We start from the raw sequence: 24,996 nt of genomic DNA on the forward strand, positions 1-24,996 counted from the left end.
GAATCACCACCAATCAGCAAAATGTCTGTTTTTAGAAAATGAAGAATGAATGTGTGTTAACCCACAAATACACCAATTAAACATGATTGTTTACTGAATCAAATTTGAAAACGGACTCAAATTTGACTCCCAAACACTAAACACAACACAGCATCAACATGATCTGATCTCAGGTTTGCGTTTGGTAAAAAATGTAGCTTCAAACACCCTGTAACATGAGCCCAGCTTTCGTTTCCTTCTTTCACTCTTCATTAACCTTCTCCTCCTCTTAAATGCAAGATGGCCTTTTCCTTAATAGACTTGATTGAAATTCATTTTTTTACAATAAATATCGACAAAAGGCACAGTTCTTCAACTGCTTGGAAATAACCACCGTGTGTTTTTCTTCTTATAATAACAAGACTATTTGTGCTCTTTAGGGGAGGTAGAAGGCCGCAAAGGCACTGTTCATTTATTAAACACTTAGCTGAACGGCCAACATGTCAAAAGGACGGGAGATAATATTAATGTGTTACTGTGATGGATGGAGCGAGCAGAGAAGGCAGCCTGCGACATGTTCACTGATATGAAGAAAAAAAGGTCCAAACAAGAGGCCGCCATCTTTGTTACAGCGTCCATTCCGTCATGTTATTAGTAAACATGTCTTTTCTGTACTTTTAGCCTGTAAGATGAGTGAGACTCGGGTGTGTGTGCAGTAGAGGAGTTGGAAGAGGGAGGGATATAGTAATATAAGCAGCACGACAAGATTTAAGAACAGAATAAAAAAAGCACTGGATTCCTCTTTGGAGCTTTTGGGACAATCAGCTCTTTCACAACATTCATAGTGGAAGGAAAAGGTTTAAGCTGTACAGGTGTGGAGAGCACAAACACAACATCGTCAGGTTCACACACACCAACTTCTCATGGAGTGATTCATTAAGGGAACGAACAGCGCGACTCTCTGGTAACGATTGCACTTCATGTCCTTTTACACACACACAAGTCTGTGACCGTCATGGAGTCAGCAATTCTGGAGAACGCTTGTTGTCAAAATCAACTTTTCGTCAAAATCAGTACATACTGTTTGTTAATACACAGCCTAGGCTATTTAAACAGCAATACATGATATCAGAAAGATACAGAGAAGGGGGACAGGTAGCGGATCGTGAGGAAATATTTACTTATTTTGACAAAAAAGGGATTTTGACAACAAGCGTTCTCCAGAATCGCAGACTCCACCTTTAAGGAGAAATGTCACGTCAGCCCATGTGACGTTTTGGCAAAAGGACGGAGGAGAAAGGTCAACCCTGTTTGAGTTCAGCGGGACACGACGGAGCTGATGGAGTTGTAGGACGTGCCTCCGTTGCAGGTTGGCGGGTAACCGTTAGCGGCGCTGACCACGGCCTCCATGTTGACCCTGAAGACAGGCGAGGCTTTGAGCAGGAAGTCTGCTGCGTCTCTGCGCCCCAGCTCCCTCAGTTTGGCCATGAGCACGCCCACCGTGCTGTCCGCTCGCCCGCTCCACTCCAACAGCAGCGCCGCCGTCGGGCTGGGCTGCACCGTTGCATTCTGGGAGTCTGAGTCCGAGTCTGCGCTTCCGTTCGGAGTCCCGTTGCTGTGTTTGGCCACCAAGTCTGTGAGGCCCAGGTTCATGGCCAGCAGGCACCAGTCTTTCCCCAGGGCGTCCGGAGGGTCCAGCATGCGACACAGCTTCCTCCGGGCCAACAGCGGGACGTCCGATATGTGGATGTCCTTACCCAGAATGCCTTGCTGGTAGACCTCCGCGCAGCCGAAGGTCAGAATGCTGCTGAAGCTCTCTCGGTAGCCGCCCATGGTGTTGGTGAGCGACGTCTCCCGCTGGACTTGGGCGCGGAAGAAGTCTTTGGGTTGGTAGATCATGATGGGCGCGTGGTGCTCCCTCAGCTGCTGGGGGCTCAGGTAGTATTTGGCGGTGAGCAGCCCGGGCAGAGTGGAGGTTAGGAGGTTCTCTGTTATACTGCAGGCCGCGTCCAGCAGGGTGTAGCACTTGGCCCGCTCATAGTCGTGACCCCTCACCTGTATCTCCAGACCCTGGCCGTGGTTCACCAGCAGGATCATGGCCTCCACGCCTCCCTGGCTCACTTTAGCTCCGTTGGTCCACAGGTGGATGTCTCCGTCAAAGTCATCGCCGCCCTCTTCCTCGGGCTTCTGCTGGTGGCTCCAGCGACACAGATTCACCTGCAGTTGAAAAGTAGCACAAAGGGAAAAAAGACACTTTCTTCAATTCCATTCAAACAACTTTATTGATCCCAGTACACAGAACACATGTCGCACAAGAAAATCAAACAGATACACCAAGGAGCTCCGATGTGTTCTACTAATAAACTGTATGTTGGGATGATGTAAATAATGATATTAACTGATGCTATTGTAATGGTGATATTATTGTTTTTGTTATTACTGTAATTGTTGGTGTAATAATCTTCCTAAATATATTTGTAAACATTGCAAAGGCTATATTATAAGAAATGTTAATTTATTGTTTTTTAAGTAACAGCTCTTTTAACTTATTTATTAAAATGCTATACATATATATTATTTTTTTCTTTACCCTGAATGGTCAATGTTAACGGGTGGGGGGAAGGGTGTTATGTAAATGTACATTGCAATATGTCCTATCAATGGCTAAAAACCAATAAATATAATGTAAATAAATAAATAAATATTGACCTGCAGTTTGTGGAACAGGCCACAGGGGAAGGGCGTCAGGTGCTCTGCGGGTACAAGTCGCACCCCTCCGTACAGCAGCGACTCCTCCTCCTCTTCCTCCGTCCACGAGCGATGAAGACCGTTTGTCTTTATAAGCGCTGGGACGTCCACCATGAAAGGGTTGGTGGCGTCGCGGGCACACACGTCCATAGCGTCCAGTATCTGTAATAGTTCGTCCACATCACTCTCGGGGGCCAGAGCTTGGATCTCCTCCAGCCTGTAGCGCCCCCTGTAGTGGTGGATGGCTTTGGGCGTCTCCACTGACAGCAGCTTTCCCAGGACGTTACTACACAGCCAACGAGGCTCCAGCAACACCACATCCTGCACTGTCTCACTCTGCATTATGTTGATCTGAGAGGGGAAGGAGGGAAGAAAATAGATATATATATAAAAATATTAAAATAAATAAATAAATATGTAAATATGCAGCAAAAAGTTCAATTTAGTGGAACATATTGATAAAAAGACTAAATGAAATTGGATTCCTAAATAAGAAAATTAAAACTTGCTGTTAAGATTATAAGTTAGGAGACTATAGCAAGAAATAAATGAAGAAACACTTTCCAAATTCCTGGGACATTGTGGTTAACAAATAAACAGAGGAACAACATGTTCCTGCTGCAGAGTGTTTCCAATTGTTAACAGATGAAGACACAGCTCTGGTTTTATTTATTCAAACAGCGCACCCTGGTGGTAGTCTGGTGAACAGCTGGAGATGCTTTTTATAAGTACATTTATCTCACAGCTACAATCAAATATAATATTATAGAAATGAATATTGTTGTGGGGTTTTTGTATCAGAACAAATATAAATGGGAAATATCTGGAAAAATCATTATTCTCTTAATAGAAAATATTTATATTAGTAGAGAATAGAATAGAATAGAATAGAATATCCTTTATTGCAATTGTACAAGTACAACGAGATACAATGTGCAACGTAACTTCATCAATACTTATAGCCTACATAAGATAAAAGATAAGACAATAAAAAAAGGTAAGATATTATACTTCACATGTAGAGTGAATGGTTCATGTAGCAATAGATATGATGCAATTTGTTTATATGAGGTACTAATTTTCTTTTTAAATTTCCATATGTGGAACTTTGAATAATGATTTGAAATCCAGCTCCATACACTGTAGTTTAAAGCTGCCATGTTAAGTCTCACCTCCCCCATGCTGTGTAGCTGCAGAGCCAGTGTTCTGAGGTGGTCCTGGCTGACCAGAGGGTTGATGTGTTCCTGGACGTCACTCACAAACTGTTGCCATGAGGTCAGCTGGTTGGGTCCGCTCAGCTTCCTCCAGGAGGGCAGGGTGGTGAGGAGACGCTCCGACAGCAGGGTCATGGGACTGCAGCTCTGCAAAGGGTCAGAAATGAGTTATTTCTTTGTGTGCATTTTTTTTAATCAGTTTGTTTTCAAGCTTTATTAGACAGTACAGAGTTGAAATAGGGAGACAGAGAGAGAGAGGGGGGATGACCTGCAGTAAAGGTTCACAGGTCGGATTTGAACCCGCGACCACTGCAACGAAGGCCAGAGCCAATATGGTACACGCTCTGCCCACTACACCACCGGTGCGCCCAGTGGTGTAGTATAGTTTTTTGTAGTGGGTATACTGTGATGATTCCTTCCTAGCCTCTTCTTGAATATGCAGCATAGCATTTGTACATTAAACATATGGCTTACACCGTGGTTAGTTTACAATTTTGTTGTTTCTGCATTAGGTGCAGCAAAGGCAAAAACATTTTACACCTTAGCCTGCCTTTAGAAACACAAATCTTAGGATTTCTATTCCCAAATGAAATTGGTCTCCCCCAGATTTTTTTTATATTAAAATACAATGTTTCCCACCTTCTGGTGACTCTACAATAGATAAACACAAGTCTGTTCTAGATCCCGGCCCTTCTAGGGGGGTCCGGGGGTTAGCCCCCCGGGAGATCCTTTTTAACCTTTTTTAAGTGAAATGCATGAATCTGGTGCACTTTGAGAGGAAAATTAAGAGGCTTAATCCGAAGAATTGTGTGAACAAAGAACTTGGAGAAGCTGGGTCGGGTGAATTAGAAGCTATTGAAGAAAGACACATGGATTTTCCATAAAAATATTAATTTAAAATAAAATATTATGCAGGGTCCTCTGGGATGGGCTTGGTGCTCCTTTTCTTTTATGGAAATATTTCTCTGTAATATAGTGAATGCATTTAAATGCAGTGAGAGGAACGAAGTAGTAGAACTCTGTTGTCCAGCTATCTTTATTTCCACAGACGAGGCTGAAATAGGCTATAGACTATACACAGTGCATGGGCAACTGAGGGCAGCCTCATTCCCATTTAAATAAACTCAATACACACTGTGCTTGGACGTGAACTTGACGTGATCAGTTAACCTCGGATTATCTCCCAGATGAATTGATTCAATTATTAGGCTATTAACTATCCAGACCAACACATTGTATTCCAAATGTTTTTGTATGATACATTACGTTTGCATAATATGATGTTAATATCAAACACACAAACTCAAAAAGAAAAAGAAAGCCTGGCGGTCGGGGGCCCTAAGCAACCGCTTGGTTCGCTTATGCCTCGGGCCGGCTCTGGTTTTCTTTCATGTTCAGTGCATGAGTTGACGGGGTGAATCAATCGCCACCTAAGCCAATGAAAACTGCACTGATGGTCTGATATTGAAGTGCTCGCAAAAGTTAATATGAATTTCAGACCGGTAATGCAAACTGAGAATATTACTTTTTCCTCATTGGGAGAAAAAAAAGTCCCTGCGCGCTTTTGGTGTGCTCCGACAGCACCGTGTGCGTCTCCCGAGGGGACTACTGAGCTGAATGTTGCGTCGCGCTGCCAGTATTTTCGGGTTGGACATCGCCCATTCTTTTACCCAACAGTCCGCAATGAAAAGGGCCGTGGGTAATGCCTGGTACCGCATCTATTATAAGTCCGTTGCGACTTCCACAGGGACACAGCGCACAGGTTGAATTTATGAATGAAAGTATGACAGTTGAGTTCTGTCACTATCGAAATTGTTACGTATCATTTCGCATTTCTTAGTGGGCATACGGAAATGCTGGAGCTTTCTTAGTGGGTATACTGCGTATACCTGCGTATACCTGCGTATCACGTAGACTACACCACTGGGTGCGCCCCCATAAATGAGTTCTTAAGATTAACTGACTGCATCGACTAAACCAATGGAATATTTTAAATTCAGTCCCTTCAATAGTGTCTTATTTGGATCCTATAGAAATACTTGTCTGCTGATATCATGAAACAAATCCTCTTTTATGATTATTTTCATTGGTGTTAAAGTTTTTAGCTCCTTCAGTTTCATTACTAATTCATATTAAGAAGTTTTCTTAGGAAAATTGTGTTATTTTCAATCCGATAAAAACAGTATTTTGATAGAAATAACGTCTGTTTTTGAAGTAAATTACGTAAAAGTAAGTGTTTTAAAATAAACACAGGTGTGTGTGGAGCTCACAGAGATGATGTTGGAGCGTAGTTCCTGCAGGTGACTCCTCAGCAGCTTGACGTCTCTGGAGTTAGAAGATCCAGTGTCCGTCACAAACAGTTTGTCACTGATTTGCAGGTCCACCCCAAACCTGAATAAATATAAATAATAATAATAAAAATAAACATTTTATAAACTCTTCAGAGCAATGTCCTTGTTTACTGAAAATATTTTTAACCGGTGTTCCCATGCAAACATTTACACTATTTTGTAAGACGTGCATACGAGTTATAAATCCCAGTCGTGGTTTGGTTTGAGATAAAGTTACACCCATGTCTCCTCCCGGGCTCCGTAGAGAGAAGCCATGTGGTGAAAAAAAAAAATCTTCCATAAATTAGAACTAAATAATCTCCATATCCCGCTTGTGAGCTGTGGTGTGTGATTCCCAACCTGTTCCTGACTTCCTTGAGCAGAGCTTTCTCCTTGTCGTAGCTGAACTCTCCACTGAAGGCTCTGGGGACGTCAGCCAGGTCGGCGTGAGTCGCCACCAGGACGACCGTCAGAGGCTGAGGGGTCCGCCCTCCGAAAGCTGGAGGAAGACAGGAGGAAAGAACTAAAGGATCAGACAGAGGTAATGTAAAACCCGCCAAATAATAAAAGTTTTAACCAATTTATCGAACACACAAAAATATGCCAGTAGCCATAAAAACCAAAATAAAATCCTACACATGCAGTTTAATTCGGTAACTTTTTAAGTAGGCCTTTGGGCGTTTGACTTTATAGTTTTCTGCTAAGACGCAACACAGGGTTAGAAAAAGGTTTGAATCACAAAAGATATTTTCAAAATTTTAAAATATATTGTTGTCAGAGGAAATCCTGCAAACTATCCAACATGTTAAAATAGTTTCACAGAGGAAGCAAATCAATCATAAAAAGGTGCAGGGTGTAAAATAGGAGCATTTTAGTGTCATCTAGTGGTGACATCCTAGATTTTCAATGCTCTCTTCCATTCGAAGAATTTACAGAAGCTACGGTGGCCATCAAGGACAAGAAGCTAGTGACTAGAGGACTGGTCACACATTGTCCCCCTCCTCACCGATGTTGTCCTGGGGCAGAGTGAGGGCCTTGAGCAGGTTGAGCCAGAAGGTGATGTGTCCCAGCTGGGTCTCGTATGGTTCCTCCAGGCTGAACAGAACCAGGTGGATGGCTGTCGGGTCGTTTGAGGCAAAGTAGTCGTAGGAGCAGTAATACACCGGGTTCCCCGAGAACTCCCACACACTGAAATCACCCACACCTACGGGGAGAGAGGTTAGACTTTAGTGTGTCTCTTCTTAGTAAATATAAAGTAAATACTTATTGTTATATATGTTTATACCATGGAAATACCTAGTAAAAACGTTCAAACGTGTTTTGTTTAAATTGAAAAAGGTAGAGTCAGCAGTTCTAGAGAATGCTTGTTGTAAAAATCACTTTGTCAAAATCCGTGAATATCTCCTCACGATACTTAATAAATCTGGTGTTAATACACAGCCTAGGCTCTGTAAACTGGTATGTAAACAAAGGGAATGTAAACAAAGAGGGCCCACTGTATCTAGCAACGTGCTAATTTACAGAGCCTAGGCTGTGTATTAACACTGTATGTTTATCCAGCTCACACACAGTACGGACGAGGAGTGGATTGTGAGGAGATATTCAATGATTTTGATAACATGCGTTCTTCAGAATTGCTGACTGCACCTTTAAATCTAAGCATTCTCACCGTTGATGTTGGTGTTCTGGATGTCGATGGCCTTGGTGGCCTGTTCGTCGGCTGAGGACAGAGCGTTGGTGACGGGGGAGAAGACCTCCAGGACGCCCTTGGTGAGGCTGGGCTCAAACATCATGCTGCGGCTCCGCACACTCACATTCTCACAGCCCGGGTACAGGTTGGAAATACTCGCTGACACTAAAGACACAGGAAGAGAGGAAGGAAAATGTTAACCAGTGTCTGTTACAGGGTCAGATGTAGTGTATTTGACAATATATTTAGATGATATTGGCCTCAAGAGCAGGGATTCTGATGCATCAAACATTCCAAAGTATATTCAACCAACAATTTTTTTCCATGTTGTTTCAGAGGATAAATGTTTCTTTGAAGGCATTTCCACACTACAGTCAAACTTAAAAAAAATATATATTTGTATTCATAATAAAAATGTTTTCTCAAAGCAATAAGCTGGTTGTTTTTTCTACTCATTCTACACAACAATACAAAATAGGTAACAGCTTCTAACTGGAACCAAGGAAAAAGTTTCTAAGATATTATCAATTTTCAGCAGATCATGTATAATCACACAATAGTACCTGCATATGTAAATAATGACTTGCATGCCCTATGTCCGATTCTGTACAAATAATGAACTGAGCTCAGTGTTATTTTTCACCCAATAACAGCACACATGCAAACACATGGGGGCGCTATTCTACAGCAAATAAATCTACTGTGCAGAAATGACTGTTTGGATTTATTTGACACTGTGTAGAACCACACCTACAGTTTGTTTTATATTGCTTTTAAACACAGTCAGATAATGTCTTAATTATTGGCTGCAGTTTTGTATTTGTTTCACAAGAATCCACAACCACCGTTTCTGGTTTTAACTGGTTATTGTTTTGTGACCTGTCACCGTACAATGTCAAGAATAAGTTTGGCAGAGAAAAGCTTATTGTGCAGATGTGAGGAAATCTAGGCGATCCGATGTTGAAACCCATCTGCAAACTGTTCCCTTCTCTGTTTTTTTTTTACTTTCCTTGAAGCCAGTTGTTTCCAGTCTGAACCAGTCAGAGATACTTCTCTATCCAAGTCACATTGTTTTGGGCATGTTTGGTGCCTCTGACAAAAACAACTACAGAAGCATTTTGAGTGACAGTGTATGTGGTGGTAAAGTTAAGGGTTGTATGATATTCAGAAATAACTAAATTCTCAGGGTGCTCTGGTGGCGTAGTGGATAGAGAGTTTACCATATTGGCTCCGGCCTTCGTTGCAGTGGTCGCGGGTTCAAATCCAACCCGTGGACCTTTACTGCAGGTCATCCCCCTTCTCTGTCTTCTCATTTCAACTCTGTAATATCTAATAAAGCTTGAAATTGCCAAAAAGTATGATTCATGTAAACTCATTGTAAAATGACAGCTTTGAAATGTATCAAATGACCAAAATGTCAACTGAAATCAAGGCCTTTCAAGTCTGCATAAGATACAATATGGGTAAGAAAATCTACCTTACATGAAAAAGTGACTTTGTAGTAGGACTGCCAACTAACGATTATTTTGATAGTCGATTAATGTGTCGATTATTTTCTCGATTAATCGATTATTAATCGATTAGTTTTTTGGTCCGTAAAATGTCAGAAAATGGTGAAAAATTTTGATAAATTTTCCAAAGCCCATGTTGACGTACTCAAATGTATTGTTATGTCCAAAACACACAAATATGTCAGTTTACTGTCATAATAGGATTAAAGAAACCAGAAAATATTCACATTTGAGGAGCTGAAATCAGAGAATTTGGAAATTTTTTATTAAAAAATTACTCAAAACGATTAATCGATTATCAAAATAGTTGGCGATTATTTTAATACTCGATTAATAATCGATTTGTCGATTAATCGTTGCAGCTCTACTTTGTAGTTTGACCTCAGGGCAGGCAAAGTTGCTCATTTGTCTGTGTCAACTCCTTTTCCTTATGTGACAGTCCTATGTTTCTTACATTAATGGACAACTTATAAAACCTACATTTGCATTCACAACCTCTCTACAATGTTGTTCCATGGCGTTTTACAGATTACTTAAGCAAATGAATGAAAGAGGATAAATCCATCTCAAATAACTCATTCATACACCACCTGGGATGCAGTGTGAAATGCTCTCAGGTGTCCACGTTAAGTTCTGGGGCTAAATATTGACATAAGACGAAGGTAAATTTGCATTTATGGTGCCACACATTTGACTTTCGAAAAAGGCTTACAAAACTTCAAAAATCCATGTTTATATTAAGTTGGCTTGAATAGAAATGTAAAAACTAGACAAATAGACATTATGGCAGCTCCACCAGGATTCTTTGTGTTTCATGGTGGTGATTTTAGACTGAGTCAATAACAACTGTTACTGAATTCAGCTAGAATTGTAAGAAGAAGAAGAAAAAAGCTCTTTCAACCTCCCATTCCGCCAGATGCCACAGATAGTGGATGGGATCGGTAACTCTATACGGCTCACGTAACTGAACCATTATCAGAGCGAGCATCATGTCTGTCTGGAAGGTAATGGCTCAGAGCGTCGCAGTATAGAGCGGGCAAAGGAAACACAATGGTACGTGTGTGTGTGTGTGTGTGTGTGTGTGTGTGTGTGTGTGTGTGTGTGTGTGTGTGTGTGTGTGTGTGAGAAGGAGGGAAAAAAGTGTCTGTGTTTTTTTTAAGACTACAATAAACATATCAGGGAGTCTTATCACAGCCCAGTCACTGAGTGCAGGACTGAGCTTAACAAAAAAATAAAAACAACTATACAAAGACCAGGCTGAGTTAAAAGGTTTGACTATTGCTACTTTAAGATTCCATTTAGGGTTCTAAGAGTAATGGGGTTATTATTTAAGGTTAGCAGGATAGTTGCTATGGTGAAAAGGGTTAAGAAGAAAGTCAATCTTGGTGTTGGTGCTTTTCAATTTCTTATTGTGCGTCTAAGTTTGTTTTTGCTTGTAGAGAAAGAGAGCTCCTGGTCAAAATAGCCCCTTTCTATGATTTGCTTTTAGCCTATTCACCTCAGCGGCCCTGAGTCAGATCTGTGAAAGGAGGGGAGGTGTGTGTGTTATAGACGTGCAGACATCTCATCCACGTCTTTTTAGGTTCTCCCACTAGAGGTCAACAGATCCTACACGTCTACAAATAAAGCCTTTAAAGAGGGGCACCAAACTGAAAGGCAAACTATGGCGTATTGAAGCCGATAAGGAAATAAAAAATAGATATTATCTCATAATAATGTAATATGTATCATGTAAAAATATGAAACTTATTATGTTATGACGGGATAGAGAGTAATCACATTATATCGTTTTGTCTGAGTTGGCAGGGATTTAGACCCGTGATAAGGCATTAATAATAACTACATAAAGAAAGTGTTTTCTTGTCTCATTTGCTTTTACAACTCATGTATGATCATTGAAAACTATCAGAATGAACTGAACACATTATTTATTGTCTTAATTGGGTGTCAAGCATTAAATGAACACCCTTGCTATGCAGTGAATATAATTAAAATGATACATCCATTTTGGCATTAGTAACCATTGTGATTGTTGGCAGATGAAAGCTTAGTCTTGTGAAGGATTATCTTAGCTCTGTCCCCTACCAGCAGGTTTGGAGTTGACGGGGGAGTTTGGGTGGCGTGTGTTGTTGGTCATGCGAGAGCGTTTCCTCCTGAAGAAGCTTCTGAGGATGCCACACTTGAGGGACTCCAGCAGGGTGCTCTTCCCCGCCCCAGAGTGACCCAGCAGCTTCAGCTTGATCCTGGGCTGAGGGGTCGCGGTGGGACGCAGCGCCTGGATGTAGCTTAGCTTGTGGTTGTCCTGAAAAGAGTATGGAAAATTTAAAAAAATTAAATCTTCAAACTGAAATTATTGGATGCTACAGCCAATTTAAAAATGGAACTTGATGACCAGGAATTAAAAGGGTATAGGCATGCTGTTTTACAGATACTGTATGTACTAGTGAGGGGCAGTTTCAGAAAATACAAGCCACTATGTTTGGATCGTGTTTTGCTTGAAAAAAAACCTAACCTTTAGCTTTCACCTGACAATCAAAAAAACAAAACAATACTGGAATCTATCTGGTTCAGTCAGTTATTTTAATGTTGTTATAAAGCTCAACACAGCGACCATAAAGTATATTGTATGTAAATCCCCATCACCTCATGCAGCCGCTGTTTGCCTTTATAAATGACTATCTGATGTTATTTGAATGGATCCACCCATCGCTATACAAAGGTTCTCTGTGTAAAGAAACATGGCAGGCTGCACAGTGCACACTATATAAACTACAATTATAAACAATGAAAGCCATTTTATTAAAAAGGTGGTTCACCCATCTGTACCCTGCAGCAGTAATTATGCCAATTCAAACGATAACATTTATTAACATGTAAAACCATCCAAACAGATGAGTCAGACATCAGTAAAAAAAAGCCTCAAATACTGCGAGTGGATGTGTGGGTTCTGAAAGCACTCCCTCCTCCCACCTGGGTCACATTAACACATTCAACAAATAAAAGCTTTTTAATTTCAATAACAGTGATTCACATCTGAGCAGAATGAACCCCTCTCGTTATGGAATAAATTACGTTGAACTCGACATGTACTTGTTTTAAAGTCTTTTTCTTTTGGTTCTTAGGAAGTCAGGGCTGTTTCCTTTCAACACTGGCATCAATGTGGTGAAATGTCTTGAATTAGCCGAGCATATGCAGAGGATGACTGATTTCACAATTATTGCTCTCAGGTTTGAATGCTTTGTCCCGAATGCAAATTTTATTTTTTTTATTTAGATGAATAAGGCTAAAAATGTGACAAAAAAAAACATCCAAAAGTAACCTTTTAATACTCATCTCTATTGATATATAAGCTACTAGTTGTGGTATTGTCATAAAATAGTAACTTGAAACAAAAACAACAGGCATAGTATTTGAATATTTTTGGGGGAAAAATTAAAAGCTGCTAGATTAAAGCAACTACAAACATTTCATACAGAATTTCATACATATATCATTTTATAACATTTTCAACCTGTATGTGTTGAGTAAAATGGCGCCACGAACTGCTAAAGGGACGGGGGGATGCAAAAATCTAACACCTTCCCGGTTGGAGACATTCTCTCTCCACACCTCTGCACTGAAATAAACCAAGTGTGATGAGCGTTTGTGAAACCTGGTTGTGCGTCATGTAGTGTTGTTACATGTAGTGAAAAAATATTTTTATTATTAGTTCCTCTTCAATACATTCATATAGCAATGTAATTCAGAATTAACTAGGTTTACTCTGTGTGTGTTTGTGTGTATGTGTGAGTGTGTCAGTGTGTGTGTGTGTGTACTGCGTGTGTGTTTTCTTCACCTTTTTAAGCTTTCCCAACAGAGAAACAATAGGTTCATGTTGATCAGTGTACGCCAAATCCTCCGCGGTTTTTCCATCCTGAGAGAGACAGAAGAGAAAGAGAGAAAGGGATAAATATATGCATGAGAAATATTCAGCTACAACAACACGTCCCTTACATTACCTCGGGCTGGTGTGCATGTGGCAGGTGCATTCAAGTGTTTCAAATCATGTTTTAGTTGACATTACATTTGGGGAGCCTAACATCTGTAGGCTGTGAGTAAACACAACGCAGGTCCTGTAAGCTAACTTCTTTCTGACTCTACACACATGGATTTTAATTTTAGTCTTCAGACCCCCAGCTGTCATTGCTTGATTTCACACAGCTCCAAACACAGACACAAAATATTTTTATACAATTATTTTCTTCCTCTCATGTTGCGGTACAGCCCAACGCCTGTTAACAGACATGGATGTGAAAAAAAAATATTGGTGAAGTTCATTTTAAGTATGACAATCCCACAGTTGATTCCAGTAGATAAACTAGAGCTACAACACACACACACACACACACACACACACACACACACACACACACACACACACACACACACACACACACACACACACACACACACACACACACACACACACACACACACACACACACACACACACACACACACACACACACACACACACACACACACACACACACACACACACACACACACACACACACACACACACACACACTCACACACACTCTCTTTTTTCCTCTCCTCCATCAATCTCCAGTGCTGCCCTAATTTGTTACTCTCTCTCTCCATTTCCTCCTGAACACACTGACACAGAAACGCCTCAGACCCCGTCAACTTTCATGTCTCTTTCCACTAGCGCAGCCATCTGTCACTGTCCGGCGCTGGCTGCTGCTCCACTGGGACAAACTGCACCGACAGCTTTAACACGCCCACAGAGCGATTCATACACACACACACACACACAGGGAATACATACTGTTGTTTTTATCTGAAAAATAATAAGGAATACTTTTTTTTTTAAACCTTTATTTGATAGTTGAAGAAGTACAAAAGAGGGGAATGGGGAGAGAGAGAGAGGGGGATGCTGCGACAAGGACTTTTGCCTTATTTGGTAAGCGCTACCGGGTACCCCGAATACTTACTGTTTTAATCTGAAGTTTTATCAATACCTGTACCCTTCTCTGATAAGGTCACATACGATTATAAGAGCGGTTAGTACATTGACCTTTCAGTTGTTTCGATCGGCTCAATATCCCATGGTGTGAATGTAAATGAAATGCAGACCGGACCCCAAAAAATGTACCACCTAATGTGATGTACTCGTGAGCAAATTCATGGGACATTGCTGGTACAGATGGCATGGAATGAGTGTTAAGAATATCACCACCGCTGCTAGGCGACTGACAGACTATGTGTGTGTTTATGTATGGCACAAAAAATAGACAGGAATATAAGATCATGTACAGTATCTTTTAGGGCTAGTTATTACATTTGGTTTATAACTTTGAATCGCACATTTTCCTCAAATTTCACACAAAAGTCTCTCTCTTCTTTGCTGTTGTTTTATTCACCTTTTCACCAACAAAATGTATAAATGATAAACCTGAGGTCCAAAAACAGACATAAAAGACATAGCAACAGCAGGGGTAACATATAATACAAAGGCTGAAAATTTAATTCAAAGTTACAATACAGTGAGTTACAAACCATAGAAATCCAGCCTTTAGCTTACTGTATCCTCCCTCAGCTTTTCCACACAAGAATCACTGACCACACGCCACTGGACAATGAATTATACATCTGAGTGTGCTTTGCAGTATTAAACATGCATAGCACATCAGCTTTCATACAATATTAAAGTCTAGAAAATGCAGAGAGAGGGCGGTATGTCTGGCTGCTGGAATCTCTCAAAAAGGCTTTAACTTTTTTAGATATTAAATACATGCAGCATTACCTCTAATATATTATATATCAGTGTTGCTGTACTTGGACAGGTCGAGGTCTCTTATGTAAGGTCTCGGTTTTAGAATCTACCGCATTTTTACTCTGTCTTGTTGTTGTCTTGAACAAGAAGGCCTTGGATTTATTTCAAGATCAGTCAAGACCAGAACTGCAGGAATATCAGTTAATGCATACACACATATTTACAGTGTATGGTAATTCAAGAGGGGAATGAAGGAAGCTTTTTTACTTATTCCTATGGTTTGCATGTTCCACAATGTTCCATTATTATACTTTATAATAGAGCCTAGCCTGCATTTACAGTGTATTTGTGTTGTATGAATTTGGTGGTAATACCATACTTACTGGTTCCTTACAGTACTTTTAATGTAGACACAGAGGAAGCAAACAAGACAAGTAGTTGGGTCAAAAATTCCCGTTCCCTCACCAAATCCTTCCTCCCCTGTTCGCCTTAAGTCTTGTGTAAAGGGCAAATAAGTCAGAAACTTTGAAGCTATACTTAAAATGGAAATTAAAGGTGAATAACAGGGATCAAGAGGTCACATCAATTTCATTAATAAAATGTAGGAAACACATTAAGATTGTTAAGCCTTAAACCGACAGGCAGAGAGATTGTAGAGGGAAAAAGGCTGTGCCGCTGAAAATCAGGGGCGAGCACTGTCTAATAATGAATTCATGTCGATAAATCCAGTTTGAGTTGAAACAGCTGCCATCAGCTTTTCTTCTACTAAGTATGTGTGTAAGAACTGAGCAGCGACTTGCTCTGCAGCCCAAGCAGAAAATTACCAACTCACATCACAAGTCATTATTTAGATATTTTCATTTTGTATATTATATGAGCTATGTCTCATATACTTGCTCATCTAGGCAATATAAAATATTATACAATCCGTCATGGTGGCACATCCTCTACGCACCAATACACTACACTTCACTGAGAGCAGCAGTTTTAATATATAAACCAGTTTTTTTCAGTATTATTAATCAAAATGGCAAAAGCTGCACTGGATTTTTTGTCGAACAGTGAGAAAAATAGCTTTTAGGAGACCTGCAATAGCTTGTGGTAAATATATGCATGTCCTATATTGCATTATGCCATAATGTTAAGCTACTGTTACTGTTAAGTGAAGGTAAAAGGTGATAATAGGAATGAAGCTAGGTGGTGACTTACGTTGGTGACTGCGTCTGTGTTGGCTCCGGAGAGGCAGAGATGACGCACAACCTCCAGGCTCCCGTTGTTAGCGGCCAGGTGGAGCGGAGTTCTGCCATACTGGATAAAGAGACACACATACGAAAGAGGGGTTTTTAATCAACGCAAAAGGTGATGTGTTACAATAATAAATGTCATGTCTTTCACCTGTCTTGTCCTGTATTGCATCACGTTAAAAAATAAATAAATAAAATAAAACATGAAAATAATAATGATAATAATAAAACATTTGAATAAAATAAATAACTGTTTATATATATATATAAAAAAAAGGAGCACCAAAAGTGAATCTCGACCTCAAATGTATTTTTCTATAGGATTAGTAACTACAGCAAAGCTTTAACAAAACCTGCAAAAAAGCCTGGAGATGATTGCACTACAGTTTATAGTCTGGTAGTTTGATAATGTTATGAAACACATGAGAAAAATGTACTTCCAAAAAATATCCAAAAAACAACAGCATCTCTGTTTGAGCTGGCCAAATGTGACCATACGCTCAGTCCAACTTGACCAGTGGTAAACAAACGGTTGCAACAAAAACAAGGAAATGCTTAAATGTGTCCGTCACGTGGGCGTCAATAGAAGTGAAACAGGCGGCGGGCGGGGTGATTGTTCATAGGCTAGAGACGTAACATGATGATAGCTATACTCTACCTGCTTCCAGTGGACTAGGATAAAACGCTAAACATGTCTGTATGTACAATTTGAATGGTCAGAACAGCATTATTATGATATTCATCCAATATTACTGTTAGTGCTGTAAAGGGGCAAAATTACCATACACCGTGTTTTGCATTAATTGCAATGTGTGGGCTCCAATGTTTTTCCTTTTCAGTCACATTAAATGCATTCTTTCTCTGCTCTGATTAAAAAACTAAAACTGGTCATTAAAGCAGGAGGGGCTGTGTTGTGTTCACAGAGCATTCAACGGTAGTTACCATAATGACGACAGTATGTAATTATAATCAGTATTTTTCACCAAGATATATTGTAATTGTACTGGTGTTATTTTCTTCTTAATCAAATTGAAACGTACCAAAAAGGTTGTCTCTGCCAGAAGAATAAAAGAAAAAGCTTCGGAAAATATCAATAACCACAACTAAATAAGCATGTTTGAAAGCAACATTTCAAATCAAGTCCCATCTGTCACAATTCAAATCAACAAGGAAGCATTCATCCGGTTTTATAGTGCTGAATAACCGAACATGAGACATTTTCAATTCCGCTCGATGTCATTTTTTCTCCCCCGGTGTCTACAGCTGACAGGGAAGACAAATCAAGGCACAGACTCGGCTATGTGTGACATGTTGCTTTGGATACGCTTTTAAAAAAGCTCAAACTGAAAATAATGAATAAATCACAACTTCTCTGGCGAGCTCCCGATGCACATCACTTCCCTGAACTATGCGGCGGGGAAAAAATAAACGTTCCCACATGTGAAAGAGGCTGCCAGCGTCTGTGAAAAGCCATCCCATAGCAGAATACATTAAAACGAATGGTGTCAAAATATATTGTGAAATCAGCAAAAGGCAGAAAACATATGTGGGAAGCGGAGCCTGGCAAAGAGAGCCAAAGCAAGACGGGATCTTGACTCAAATATTAACCAGATGTGTGAGAGCTTAATCAAAAAGGACACGTTCACACAAATACTAAGTATAAAAAAAAAAGCTACTTTTATCAGAAGATGTGAAATGGTCGCAGTAAAAGTTAGAGGTCAGTTAAAAGGAGTGCTGAATTTTCAACTATACTACCACAATCAACATACTATATAATGCGAAGTGGCAGATTTATTAACCCAGTCTAGATTAGATGGGATCACAAAGCAAAAAATCCACAGTCCGCAGGTGTTTATACTTACAGAAAACCCCTTTAATCTGGCTATAATCTTTAATATGTTTGCATACTCTGTTTATTTATCCCTGTTTGGCCTGTGATTAGCACCAGTAAGGCTTGGCTAAGACAGCTGCACTACATGGTGAAAAGTTTGTGGACATCTGAGCGCTAAAGTGACAGTTAGAAATGTCTAAACCATGGACAGCCTGTACTTTCTAGGTTTGGATGCTGAGTGCAGGGATTTGCTTCCATTCTAATCCGAGTAACCATTTCAGATTTTGTTGAACTGTCCCTTTAACCAGTGCTGATATTTTGCGTTTTCAGTAGCCCACTATTTGTAAGCCATATTGCTGCTGTGAATCTTTAAAGTAGCAGTGCGTAGAATGTATTGGTATTTTTTTAGAACAGACTTGGTTGAAATGTTATATAATATTCATAAGTATGTTTTAATTAGTGTATAATTGCTTGATAATGATTTTTCTTTTTCTTTTTTAAAGATTCTTTTTTTGGGGCATTTTAGCTTTATTAGACAGATTTTGGGGAGACAGAGTTGAAATGGGTTAAAGAGGGGAATACATGCAGAGAACTGACCCAGGTGGGATTTGACCCTGACCCTGGGCCCGGGGACACTCTACCCACTGCACCATGAGCGCCCCTATGGAAGTTATTTTCAATAGGATATGTGGTTGTTGTGGGTGGGCAGTGTTTAGTCCTCACCTTGTTGGGCAGGTCCAGGTTTGCCTTGGCGCTGCAGAACGCCATGACGACGGTCAGGTTGCCGTCCTTGCAGGCGATGTGCAGCGGCGTGTTGCCATGGCGATCCTGGTGGTCCAGGTTACAGCCGTGTCTGAGGAGGCAGCGCACCACGTCCACCTGACACCTCCGCACCGCCAGGTGCAGGGAGCTGTGGTCGTCCTGCAGAGAGACAAGGGAACATGGGCAATCTTTAGCAATGTTTTACAATATATTTAATGCAATTTTTCTTTTTTTACAACACACACAAGAAAACAAACACCTGCACAATCACAAAAAATAAATAAATAATAATAAAATTAAAATAAAAGGCAAAATCTTTAGTAATGTTAATTGATAAACATTGTTAAAGAGTTAGTTGGATGTTGTTACTTTTTAACATGTTTGTGTGTCTGTTCAGGTTCATTTTCATGTGAAATGTACAGCTGTAGGTAAGTGGATCTGAATATTAAACTGTAATGATTCTCATGAGAAGAAAGACTTGCAGCAAAGGTTCCCCGCTGGACTCTAACAGGGGAAGCTGAAGTGATGTTCAATGAACTATTTAATGTTTTTAGATTCAGTAAACTCACCTTTTTTAATACAATAAAATTATGTATTGTTATTATACTATTCTAAGTTGTCCTGAAAAATAAGGAGTCAGAAAAAAGTTATACATTTTGCATCCGTTTAAAGTGTCACCTTATCAGTGGCTTCTACATCGGCCTTGTGCTCCAACAGACATTCCACGATGTCGGAGAAGCCGCGAGCCGAAGCCGTCAGCAGCGGACTCTCCCCTTCACGGTTCTTTGCGTCGACATGGCAACCCGCCTGGCAGAGCGCTCGAGCCACTGTGGAGTATCCGTGCCACGCAGCGCAATGCAGCGGGGTCTCCTGCTCCTAAGGACGCAAACAGAAGAACGCATAAGGAATAAATACTTGGGGTAGGTGTGTGTGTGTATGTGTGAGTGAGTGAGTGAGTGAGTGTGTATGCGCATGTGTGTGTGTGTGTGTGTGTTTGACTGTATGTTTGTGTGTGTATGTGTGTGTGTGAGAGTGAGTGAGCGAGCAAGCGAGCGAGCGAGTGAGTAAGTGAGTGAGTGAGTGATTGTGTATGTGCGTGTATTTGTGTGTGTGTGTGTGTGTGTGTGTCCGTGTACGTGTGTGTGTGTGTGTGTGTGTGTGTCTCCTCACCCTGTCACACAGATCTGGGTTGGCCTTGATGCTGCACAGGTAGCTCACCACGTCCACGTTACCATAGCGAGCCGCTACGTGAAGAGCAGTTTCACCAGACTGGGCGAGGTAATAAAGAATTAACACAATATTAACCAATGGTAAGCAGGTCACATATACAGCAAGAATTTTTATTTTTATTTTTTTATTCCACCAACACAAAAACAATACATGACAACACAATTCAGGGCTAACTATCAAACAGAAATCCAACATCAAGAGATAAAAATAAAATTTAAAAGGAAAGAGAAAAAATACTATACTATAATGCTATAAATAAATAAGGATACAGCAAGAAAAGCTTACATAAACTGATGTCAAGCACAACTTTAATTTAATTTGAGGTATGGCGAAGAAACACATATTCCCGTTAGACCTGCCTTTTTCTCTGAGTCAGCAACTTCCCTGAACTTCCACTTAAACAAAGCATTCAGATTTTACTGCCCAGCGTTTGCACACATCGATCCGTCAGTTTTAACTTTATGGACGCTCGTTTGCAGAGAAGCTGCTGATGTGAAACGACAACCGGAGACGCCGAAAGTGAACTACTTTAAAATAACATCTAATGGATGTATGAGGGATAACACCGTTTACAGATCTATTCAATGAACAAAGTTACACACACACACACACACACACACACACACACACACACACACACACACACACACACACACACACACACACACACACACACACACACACACACACACACACACACACACACACACACACACACACACACACACACACACACACACACACACACACACACACGTACGTACGTGAGAAGAAACGATTTGGCTGGTTAAAAAAAGGTGTTAAAAGGTCTTGAAGCTTTTGACTTGAGCCTGTGATTCAGGGCTGTAGTGTAATAATAAAGTAAGATGACACGTTGAGGATCCTTGGACAGATCTAGATAATAATAATCAGAAGTGCCTGGAGTGCAGAGATGCTCTGGTCTGCTTGAGGAGGACTCCGTGTTCTCAGACACAACAGCAGGTAAAAATGATTTGATAGAGAGACTTAAGGGATTTCGTCTGTCGAAGCAAAGCTCTGTGATCAAGGCTACGAAAAGCACACACACACACACACACACACACACACACACACACACACACACGCAGACAGCCCATCTTTCTCAGCAAGACCTGTTTCTATAGCAACAGCAAATATAAGCTGATAAAATGCCAGAGTAACTGGTGTTCTCCCTCCCCAGGTGCATGATTGGGTGTGAACGTGTGAATTTGTGTGTGCGTGTGTGTGTGTGTGTTTGTGTGAGTATCTTTTTGGAGAATCAAAGTAAGGCCTCCCAGGAGGTTTGATGGGTGGGAGTTTGAAGGTAATTGCTGAGGGATAACTGTGTGGTGAGTAGAATATTGAGTGTGTGTGTGTGTGTGTGTGTGTATGTGACATGCAGAGAGGGGGAGCGAGAGGCACTTGAATCACCTTATCTTGGACATCCAGAGGGCATTTCTTTTCATGGAGGAATTTCAGGGTCTCCACGTGGCCGTGTCTTGCTCCGTAGTAGATCGCGTTGGCTCCACTCTGAAGGTTTCCAGAGGGAAGAGAACATTCCAGGATTTATCCCTGACCTTTACAATAGAACCCAAGCTCTCTGGGACCAGGTCTGCAGCAGCATGATATGAACACATCCTTCTAGAATACTGCATAACATTTTGAACTATTTTTTTTTCTTTAAGATTATTTTTCTGGGCATTTTTTGCTTTTTATTAGACAGTTTGGAGAGATGAAATGAGGTAGAGAGGGGGATGACATGCAGAGAATGACCACAGGCCAGCCTCTAGGGCAGCGTTACTCATAGCGCGGCTCGCGAGCCGCATGCGGCTCGCCAAGCTTCTATGTGCGGCTCGCATGGCAATAAAAAGATACTGTGATATGATCATGCAGTTAATACAGATATTTCATAAAACCATTAAAAACAAGCAGATCTATAACATCAAACCTGTTAAACTAACGTGGCTGCTCTCATACAAATAAGTAATAAAAGAATAAGTCAACAACGGCATTACAAGGTGGAAATACAGACTAGAAAATAATATATTTAAACTTGCTCAGCCGTACGCTGACTGACAGCGGGGTTGCCAGATTTGCGGTTTTCATGCATTACAAGGGAGAATGTGCTCTTGGATAGATTGGGCTGTGGGGGAAAAAACTAACTCATGGTCAATAAAAATATGTTATGCATGATACTGTCTATCACAGGTATGCTCACGAACATGGAATATATTAAATCATTTGCAAAAAAATAGATCTCGTTTCATATCGCTAAGTTGGACATTTAAATTGGAGAACACTTAACAACCTGGCAACCACACGCACGGTACCGCAACAATGCTAGCTTGGATGCGATTTCAACATTTCATGCTGGTTACTGGTACATTGATAGATGTCTATTCATAACCAGTTGGGCACCAGGTGGACAGATGAAAAGCTCCACAAAAGAGGAAAATTAAGTGTTTTGGCTAAACTGCATATTGTATGTTCACTTTGATCAGGCAGGGTTCCCAATGTCTCTGAATTATTCCAGAAAAATAATAGGCTGCTAAACAGCTCACATAGGACACAGTTGAATTAGCCTCTTAATTTTCCTCTCATAGTGCACCAGATTGATGCATTTACCTTTGAAAGGTAAACAAAAGTATTCCAGGGGGGTATTATATGAACACACCCACTTTGATTGATTATATGTCATTCATACATTTTTTTTAACAAATATTTGAATAAAAAGTAGGATAATAATTTATTCTTCAATAGCTTCCATGTTATGTGACCCAGTGTCTCCATATTATTCCAGATAATAGTACACAGTCACACAACTCTTAATTTTCCTCCAAAAGTGCACCAGATTGATGCATTCTGGGTTAAAAGGTACCAAATTTTCTTCCGGGGGAGCATGCCCCCGGACCCCCCTAAGGACTGGGTTCCCTCAGTTTCACAAAATACTGTGGGAAACACTGGTTCAAGAATTACATATTAATAAGCAGGCGTGCTTATGTATGACTGGATTTATAGCTTTTGATACTTTGCAGCAAAAATGGCTCTCCTGCTGACTTTGTCCTGTCAGTGCGGCTCTCCTGAAAAAAATAGTGAATACCACTGCTCTAGGGGGACGCTCTGAACACTACACCACGAGCTCCCCCATTTTTAAACTATTTTGATGACGTTCTAGCATCCTGCCCACACCTAACAGATGAGTGGTTACCTTGTCGTGGGCCTTGATCTCGGCACCTTTTCTCATCAGCACCTCGATGATCTGAATGTTCCCACAGCCGGCTGCTATCAGGAGGGGAGGGGTCCCATGCTGCAACACACACACACACACACACACACACACACACACACACACACACACACACACACACACACACACACACACACACACACACACACACACACACACACACACACACACACACACACACACACACACACACACACACACACACACACACACACACACACACACACACACACACACACACTTTAATTACATTTTTTGGTGGCTGTGATGTGTTTATGCGTCAATCTCAATTCTTCATTTGACTGCATGTCATTACACATAGGAACATGGGATAGTACCTTGTGTTTTAGAAAGTGTCTGCTTTGTGATGGAAATACAATTTGAGGTAAATGAAAAAGGAATATAAAATTGCAAGTCTGACAATTGTGAAAAACTTTGATTTGAAGATGATTTCTGAGTGATATGGGCACTGAAATACTTTTTAAAGTAGTGAAACGTCATAGAAGTTTCCCCTTTTCTTCCCGTTTGTGTTGACTTGTGATTGGGAGGACATGGTGTATGGTGCAGTACTGTTTGTAGTTTGAATGAAAACACACAGACAAACATATTCACCTTGTTGGGCTGGTTGACGTCGTAGCTGTTCAAGGAGCCGAGCAGATGCTGCAGGCCGGGCACGTTGTCATCGTTAATGGCGTGGATGATGGCCTTCATCACAAAGGAGTCTTCCTCATCCTAAACGGGCGGGACAGATAGTTACTCCTCTACTGTTCACAGAATGATCTACTGTATCCCTGGAAACATTAATCCTGTGAATTCCTTCTTTCACATGACACGCCCCCCCCCCCCCCCCTCCTCCCTTAAGTCAGTCTTTCATCTTTCTCTCAGGCATGAATACACACAGAAACAAACAGACTTTTCTGTCTTTCGAAGCTGCAGTAGAGTAGTGTAGTGTATAGAGTCAAGTACAGTAAAACTTAAGTGTCCCCATGAGGTAATTTTTTTTAGTAGTTGACAGTTGTCGACACAAATACATACGATGCATCATACTACGAAAACAGGACCAGATCCATATCATTCACAGTCACCATCAGAGCGATGGTTGTGGTTGTGGTAATAGTTTGTTTAAAAAAAAGCTAATTTCAGTGGGAATAAAAGACAATTTCTATGTAATTGTGTGGCCTTTGGGGAGACTAAACCACCGCCTTGATGGAAGCGCCAGAAACACAGTTTGTAAAGGATGTTTAAACACCTGTGATCTTACAATTTTTACCATTTTGTTCTTATTTTTATGACTAAGATTGCAAAACCAGCAAATCATAGAAAAAAACAAGACATACTTGATGAAAACGGAATAGAACATTTTGATCAGAATTATACCTACATTAAAAGCTCTGCAGTATAATATATTTAAGCGTCGTTGACTGACCTCCAAAA

The 24,996-nt window shown here is 40.7% G+C and overlaps 1 protein-coding gene across 2 annotated transcripts in view; it reads right to left on the minus strand.

The window, feature by feature from the left end:
- Positions 1–1,182: 1,182 nt before the first annotated feature.
- Positions 1,183–24,996, minus strand: part of dapk1 (death-associated protein kinase 1) — a 79,676-nt gene continuing 55,862 nt past the window's right edge. For both annotated transcript variants that reach the window (XM_080038397.1, XM_080038398.1), the window contains exons 12-27: positions 24,175–24,294; positions 23,524–23,622; positions 21,747–21,845; positions 20,259–20,357; positions 19,767–19,964; positions 19,050–19,247; positions 16,461–16,559; positions 13,308–13,385; positions 11,558–11,774; positions 7,941–8,126; positions 7,278–7,475; positions 6,632–6,770; positions 6,212–6,332; positions 3,900–4,088; positions 2,689–3,078; positions 1,183–2,196 (exon numbers count right to left, since the gene is read on the minus strand). In XM_080038397.1, the coding sequence (XP_079894523.1) occupies positions 1,297–2,196; positions 2,689–3,078; positions 3,900–4,088; positions 6,212–6,332; positions 6,632–6,770; positions 7,278–7,475; positions 7,941–8,126; positions 11,558–11,774; positions 13,308–13,385; positions 16,461–16,559; positions 19,050–19,247; positions 19,767–19,964; positions 20,259–20,357; positions 21,747–21,845; positions 23,524–23,622; positions 24,175–24,294 (3,330 nt within the window). In that variant the 3' untranslated portion in view covers positions 1,183–1,296. The remainder of the gene's footprint in view (positions 2,197–2,688; positions 3,079–3,899; positions 4,089–6,211; positions 6,333–6,631; positions 6,771–7,277; positions 7,476–7,940; positions 8,127–11,557; positions 11,775–13,307; positions 13,386–16,460; positions 16,560–19,049; positions 19,248–19,766; positions 19,965–20,258; positions 20,358–21,746; positions 21,846–23,523; positions 23,623–24,174; positions 24,295–24,996) is intronic.

Source organism: Ammodytes marinus, assembly GCF_949987685.1.
Source record: "Ammodytes marinus genome assembly, chromosome: 2".
Classification (NCBI taxonomy): domain Eukaryota; kingdom Metazoa; phylum Chordata; class Actinopteri; order Uranoscopiformes; family Ammodytidae; genus Ammodytes; species Ammodytes marinus.